The sequence below is a fragment of the Dipodomys ordii genome, unplaced genomic scaffold (assembly GCF_000151885.1).
Source record: "Dipodomys ordii isolate 6190 unplaced genomic scaffold, Dord_2.0 Scaffold11, whole genome shotgun sequence".
NCBI classification, from domain to species: domain Eukaryota; kingdom Metazoa; phylum Chordata; class Mammalia; order Rodentia; family Heteromyidae; genus Dipodomys; species Dipodomys ordii.
The window spans coordinates 7993700-8001478 of record NW_012267227.1 but is presented as its reverse complement, the minus strand read 5'-3'; the positions used below and the strand labels follow the sequence as shown (position 1 = coordinate 8001478).

At 35.6% G+C, this 7779-nt stretch overlaps 1 protein-coding gene across 9 annotated transcripts in view; it reads left to right on the top strand.

The window, feature by feature from the left end:
* Tcf12 (transcription factor 12) overlaps positions 1-7779 on the top strand; it is a 280237-nt gene that overhangs the window by 228485 nt on the left and 43973 nt on the right. For 8 of the 9 annotated variants that reach the window (XM_013010144.1, XM_013010143.1, XM_013010141.1 and 5 more), the window contains one exon: positions 6426-6531. In XM_013010144.1, the coding sequence (XP_012865598.1) occupies positions 6426-6531 (106 nt within the window). Of the gene's footprint in view, positions 1-4558; positions 4576-6425; positions 6532-7779 lie in introns of those variants that run through there. The other variant, XM_013010150.1, reaches the window with a different exon arrangement.

Below are 7779 nucleotides of genomic sequence, written 5' to 3'. Positions count from 1 at the left end.
CTCTACCACTTGAGCCACAGCGCCACTTCCAGCTTTTTCTGCTTATGTGGTGCTGAGGAATGGAACCCAGGGCCTCATGCATGCAAGGCAAGCGCTCTACCACTGAGCTGCCTTCCCAGCCCTCTGTGAGACTCTTACTTCCAGAAAACACTCAGAAAACTGGAAGTGGCGCTGTGGTTCAAGTGGTAGAGCGCTCGCCTTTAGCTGAAGAGCTGAGGGATAGTGCCTAGGCCCACCGTTCAAGCCCCACAACCAACCAAAAACAACAACAACAGGTCATTACCTGTATTGTTAACAAGCCAAAGCAGTCACTGACTTTTAAGATACTTTGTAAGAAACTGGAATTGGTGGGGGTTTTTGGTTGTTGGTGGTTCTGTTTTTTGTTTTGTTTTTTGTCTTTCAAGTCCTGGGGCTTGAACTATGGCCCTGGTCTCTGAACCTAAGTTTTTTTTTTTTTTCACTGAATGCTAGCACTCGACCACTTGAGCAACAGCTCCACTTCTGGCCTTTTGTGGTTAATTGGAGATGAGAGTCTCTGGGACTTTCTTGCCCCAGCAAGCTTCAAAGATCTCAGCCTCCTGAGTAGCCAGGATTATAGGCTTGAACCATTGGAACCCACTTAGAATTCTTCTTGCTAGGGAGACTTTATTTTGTCCCTGGGGAAAACATGTTCATCTTTTTAAGACTATTGAAAATATTAACCTTTTCTTTGGGGTTCTGTTTCAACTTTGTTTATAGAAGCCACAAGAAAGTAGGAAGACAAAAAAAAAAAAAAGAAAGTAGGAAGACAAAGGTAACTTTTAAAAAAAAATCACAGGATGTACATACGACCAGTATACATGCCCCAGATAGATCCAAGGTGGTCAGGAAAGTATGTATGAAATTATTTTTAGGAAATGTCTTTAATTTTCTCTAATACAGCAAAAAAAATATCTTTTATCTCTATTTAACAATTCCAGAAAACTAGAAGTGATTCTGTGGCCCAAGTGGTAGAGTGCTTGTCTTGAGCTGTAGAGCCCAGGGACAGAGCCCAGACCCAGAGTTCAAGCCCCATGACCAACAAGGGGAAAAAAATCTTTTTTTGTATAAGATTCCCTAGTTTTTTCTAGTTCCTGAATGTGATTCTTAGATGTTCATTTTTTTTTCTAAAATTATACACGTGGGCTTAGTTGTATTAATTAGTTGTATTAATACAGAGGTTTACTTGGGTTGGGAACTGGATTGATCTAGACTTTTTTCTATCAGGCATTCAGCACTCACCTAAATCTCATAAAATTTTTATTGTTCAATACAAAATATTATTATATAAGATATTAGATAAATTGAATATTCCTGAATATAATACCATATCTTCATGCAAGTGGTTTTGTTTATTTTGGAAAGTAGATGTAAATTGTACTGAAGATAATTTCTGTTCTAAGCATAGACCTCATGTATTGGAGGTCTATGTTAGCTTGTATTAAAGTGTTGAATGATACTGAGCATATTGGCACTTAAAGGTAACTATTTAATTGTATTGACAAAGGAAACATAATAAAATCTCAGAAATTCTATTTTGGTGGATGTTCAGTAAAAATGGATATGCTCTCCTCTTCTTTTCCCGCCCCTTCTCTCTTCCTTTTTCAAACTTCAAACCCAGGGCCTCAAGCCTGCCAGGCAAGTGCTGTACCATTGAGCCATAACCCCTAGTCCTGAATATTCTTTATTCAAATGTAGGTAACAGAGTTCACAAAATGTTTATGAATTTAGTCTGGTTTGACTTTGAAGCTTAGAAGAATTTAGAATATTTCTTTGAGATGATGTACTCTTAAACTACTGGGTATGGGAGAGTGATCTAAATCTACCTCATTCAATAAAGTAACTACTAGCCATATATGGTTATGTAAATCAATAAAATTAAAAATTTAGTTTCTCAGTTGTACTGTCCACATTTCAGGTATTTACTGGTCCCATTTACAGAGCATTTCCATCACCATAGAAACCTCTCTTGGTGCATTCCTCATGTTCCGTGGAAGGATCCTTCATTAGCTACATAGTTATTCACACATACTGAAAAAAAAATTCCCACCTTCTCATAATCTGGGTCATTTAAAAACAACCATCACACAGGCCATGAATCTATTCTTCTGTTTTAGTTAAAGCTTCTACTTCTCAATGATTAGCAGGAAGTTATTATACTTTCCTGCCTCACAGGAGTGTTTCCAGTATTAATTTCAGGATGGATGCATTACCATCGGGAACATGGTGCCTCACTCCAGCTTCTAGAGTTCTAAGATCATTGACTGACTGGCTTCAATTTGTGGCCATCCTATATCTAAACAAATCATCCAAGCAGGAAAAAAGAATCTGTCTTTGTTCATATGACTCCAATTGGTTGTATGAAATAAAGCATACTGAGTATAATTGTGTTTTTGCTAGAGTAATTGTAAATATTCCTGAAGTATTCTACCCCTCTTAAAAAAATGTATTTGGGGCATATGGGATGAAAACATTCTAGATATTGGAATGGGTTTTCTTTTCAAGCAGTAATGAAAAGGAGGTACATGTTTGCTTTTCAGTCATGTTCTTCTAGGATAGGAGTGTCTGGCTTTCTAGAACTATTTTTAAAAAGAAAAACATTTTTGTGAAAATGGACAGTCTCATTATAGCTTCTGTAAGCCTGGAACAGAAACTAGAATTGTAAAACAAATTTCTACCCACCAAACTTCAATACAACACCTTAAAGTACTTAATTGTACTTTTTCCTGTTCTTTATAAAATATTTGACTCCTGGTATAGTTTCATTATCTTAAAGCATACATATTTCTTTCTCTTAATTTTAAGATAGTTTGTTGTGATACAGAAATCATCCTTAAGATTTAAACATGTGATTAGGTCATTAACAAGAAAAAAAATTGGCATCTATGTGCAGGTGATCAGATGACATAAGCAGTCTGGTTTTAATTTGTGGCCAGTACTGATTGTAAGTAGGAGAGACTTGTTCTTTTTGTGGAATTGGCTGACTCGTTCCCTACATCTGGAGTTAATAAACTCTTTGAGACCACATCAGTTGTGCTTTGCCGCAAGAACCCTTTGATCTGAAAAATCGAGACTGGCACAACTGCTGCTTCGTAACATTGCATCTGTGTTTTTGCAAGCTATGGTTAAGATACTGAAAGTAAAGTGAGATGGGCCTGTTTGAGAAGCATGTATTTCAAACATTTTATTAGGATAAAAATTTGAACTTAATGTTAGTAGATACACGAATACAGTATCATATGGAATTTGTTTATGATTTTTGTAGGATCTGTCCTTTGAAAGTCTATTGTTTTCAAAACCATTTGCAAAGACTATTGTTAAAAATAAATTTCATAGCTGGGTGCCAGTGGTTCACACCTGTAATCCTAGCTACCCAGGAGGCTGAGATCTGAGGATCCCAGTTTAAAGCCAGCCCAGCAGGAAAGTCTGTGAAACTCTTTATCTCCAGTTAACTACTCAGAAAAAACCCGAAGTGGTGCTGTGGCTCAAGTGGTAGAGGAAAGGAAACTCAGAGACAGTGCCCAGGCCCAAAATTCAAGTCCCAGGACCAGCAAAAATAAATAAACTTCATCACTAATAATGAGGCCTGTTTCTGCATACAGCTTCAAATGTTTTAAGAGTAGGAAAATGTCTTCCTCTGATGTGTTTGGGTTTCTTGGTTTCCTTGCTTTCTGTGACAGCCATCAACTAATAATTGTCCCATCAACATATGCTCTATTTAGCAGCAGTTTGTAAAAGTGCAAGTTTGTCATGTATTTGTGACATGGTACATGAAAATTGAGTGGGATTGTGGATAAAAAAATATAAATTAGCGAATCATATAGAAATTTAAAGTGACAAATTATGTGTGTCTTCTTTGCATGAGATAACACATCAAAACTGGAGTCTTTCTGTTATCGTCAAGTATGAGATTCACATGTTGTTTCGGTCTGTAACCTGAGTGGAGTTAGAGACTTTCATCTTTCACACTTTGAGATGAAGGCTGATGTGTAATTGTAAAGATGCATTGGTGATTTAAAAACAAAAAAAGCATATGTTCAGATGTCTCTAAATTGGATTCTTGTGTTTTGTAGCCAAATCTGTGGATTTATTTTACTTTTTGTTTGTGGCTTGAGGAAATCTATATACAAAGGGAGAAAAGGACATTTAGTTACAACTGAGATTAGAAACTGAAACTTGATAAAGGAAATAGTCCAGACTTCCTTTCTCGAGAGCTTTACCTCCCTGCATGTATTATACATACCAAATACATTTGTGTGTACCCAATTACTTGATATTAACAATCTTTTTGAACAATCTTTTTGAAGTGTGTTTAATGTGTATAATGAACAAACTATCTGCATATTCCCTTATCTACATTCCTTCTGAATAATTCTTAGGATTATATCTATCTGTGTCAAACTCAGGTAACTACACATGCATGTTTTTATCTCTGAGATGTGAAAAGATAGTGAACAAACCCGAAAGTCAATCCATTAAACTGTCATACCTGTGCCTGTATTATCACAACTAGCCACAGAGTGAAGCAGGACATTTTAACTTTTTATTGAGATTCAGGTGTGTCCCTGTCTGTGTCTGTGTGTGATGTGTATGGGTGTAGAAGCTCATGTCAAACAACAATCATGATTAAGTAGTGTTTGAGGGCTGGTCAGGCTATATTTAGCAACAAGACTGCTCCTAATAAGAATGATTCAAAGATAGTATTGTCTTACTCTGCCTCTTTACTTTGTGAAAGGCATTGTACTAAGTAAGCATTTTATAATATGTATCATGTGATCTTCCCTTTCAGCCTCCAGATTTAGGCCAGTTAGCACCATTTCACAGATGAGGAAATTCACAGTTTGAGGAAAGGGTAATTTTCAGAGATCTTGATAATTTAGTTCCTCAAAGAAACATTATGTGCTTGATAATTTATGAATATATAACTGATGGTTCCTGTACATTTTAATCTTACAATATAGTCAAAACTTTTTGTATGTGTGGGTGATGGTAAGGATCCAACCGAGGGTCTCATGAATGTTAGACAAGTGCTTTACCACAGAGTTACTTCCCCAATCCCTAGACTTTTTTCTCTATTAATGTTAATAAATGTATGCTTGGGTTAAAGATACCAAATTATGTATTAAAAATCCTTCTTCCCAATTCTAAGTCTAGAGATACAACCATTATACTGATGCTTGCATATGAGTCCAGAAAAGTTATAATGATTTTTACACATGCTCCCATAATTTTAATGTTACTTTTTTCTGGTTAAGTGAATACTTAGAATTTTTATTTTGCCGTGAAATTTAATGGCTGTGTTTCTTAACAAACTTAAGCAAAATAATTTCACATACTATTCTCAGTAGCTTCTCTTTCCTTTCTGTCTTGCAGCTTCTGCTTACTTCTGCATGCCATACATCATTTTAGCTACTATTTTATTTGTTTGCCTTCTTATGTTTAGTAGTTACAAGAATGATGTGATCACATTTTGATCATTAAGGTCACTGGCTGCCCATTTAATTTTCCAGAGGAATGCCGATGTTGGCCATTTTCTAATTCAAAATGTTCATAGCTTGCTTTCTGTGGAGCAGAAGTTTACTGAAAGAAATTAAAATACTGCTCTAACAAATGAGATTTTTCTTAAAGTCATGCCAGATTTAAAAGTGTACTTGAAATTAAAAAAATGAAAATCCCTCAGCAGAATTTCATTTTATTTGTTAACCCTAATAATTTAAAGAAGTTTCTGAACAATTGTGGTATGCCTTTCACAGCTACCTTTTATTAATAATAGTGAAGAACAGCAACATTTAACCTAACTTATTTAATGAACTTTATGAACCCAGATTTTTTTTCTTTTTCTTTTTTTTTATTTTTTGTGAACATACTGTACAGAGGGGTTACAATTACATGGGCAAGATAATGAGTACATTTCTTATCAAGCATTGCAGCCTCCTCCTTTGTTTACCCTTCACATCCCTTCCCAGCCTCCCCCCGCCCCCCCCCCCCCTCTCCCCCCCCCCACCAAAGTTGTAAAGTTCGTTTTCCACATGACAACTTGTACTTCTCATTGTTGCAAGGGGTCCACCTATATCCTTAAACGACTTGTTTTTCCCCATCTCCTCCATGAACCCAGATTTTATATCACATATTCAAAGGCATTTGTTTGCCTTATCAAATTTTGAAACATAAGCTGATATTTGGTGTTTTGTTATCCAAGTCAACATTTAAGACTTTATTCAGCCACCTGGTATAATGGTCACACAAAGATGTAATACATAGAATATTTGGCATGTCGATTTAGGCAGTAGTCTTTGTGTTATAAGCTTTTTAGAGATTAGATAGGCCTTCTTAGACCCTTTATGGAATGAAGAACTCTTAAGTAATAGTCATTTACATTTTAATTAAACTTTCCATTTAATTTTAAGGTATATGCACCATCCCCAAATTCTGATGATTTCAACCGTGAATCTCCTAGTTATCCATCTCCTAAGCCACCAACCAGTATGTTTGCTAGCACTTTTTTTATGCAAGGTAGGTATTATCAAACAATTGTCGCATATATACACAGTCACCTTTGTATTAGCGAATACTTTAAAGTGTGAAGAAAGAGAATATCCAAGAATTCAGATATTACTTATCTAAGTGTTTCTTGGCTGAAATAAATTAATATTTACCATTATATTTTTGTAGTATCTGTTGCTAACTACAATTTACTCAGTTATTCAACATACTATTAGAATACTCATTTAGTATTGATTGGATTTATAAAAGACTTAAATTGACAAAAATGAGCAAAGCCTCTTTGGATTGTTTTAGAACTCAAAAATATGAAAGTTGTTAACAACTGATTCCCTGTTTAAATTAGATTCATATCTTACCTAGAGTTACTAAGAGATATGAATGAATATCATAGAACAAAGCAGTGCTTATTAAGGGAGAGTGTTGCATTTCCTTTAATTTGTGTTTAGCAAGTCATTTTTATATGGTTTCCTGTGGTTCAGGATTATGGGAAGCATGTATATCGGAGCAATAAATCATTACTTAAATGGTTCCCTAAGTGAGGTCATTGCTGACACAGTTCACTTGAAGGCTCACCATAATGTGGCCATTATCAATTACTTAGGTTACTACTGTTAGAAAAACTTTATTCCACAGTTTCAAATGTCTAATATAAATTTCCTGTTACTGATTAATAATTTCAAAAATGTATTTAGGGTATACCATTTAATAAAAAATTTAAATATCCAAATTTAGATTTAAAAATTTTTTTAATTCTTATTTTTTTTTTAATTCTTATTTTTTCGGGGCCACTCCTGTGGCTTCAAGTCTGGGGCTTGGGTGCTGTCCCTGAGCTTCCTTCTGCTCAAGACTAGTGCTCTACCACTTGATCCACAATGCTACTTCTGGCTGTTTTGAGTAGTTCATTAAAGATAAGTGTCTCATGGCCTTTCTCATGGACTCTGAACTGCAATCCTCAGATCTCAGCCTCCTTAGTAGCTAGGATTACAGGCGTGATTCACTGGCGCCCATCTAGAATTTTTATTATCTTCCTTAATATTGGAAATTTTTATCTTCTAAGATTTTTGTAATGACCTTCCTATTGCGGTTTGGATTTTTCTTTTTGTCAGAGAGGGGAGGGCACTTGGACACATTGTCCTGCTCACTCAGCTTTCTTGCTCATGACTAGTATTCCACCCCTTGAGCGACACCGCCAGTCCTGCTTTTATGCCCGTTATTTTGGAAGTGAGTTCTCAAAAAAGACTTTTGCCAGACTGGTTC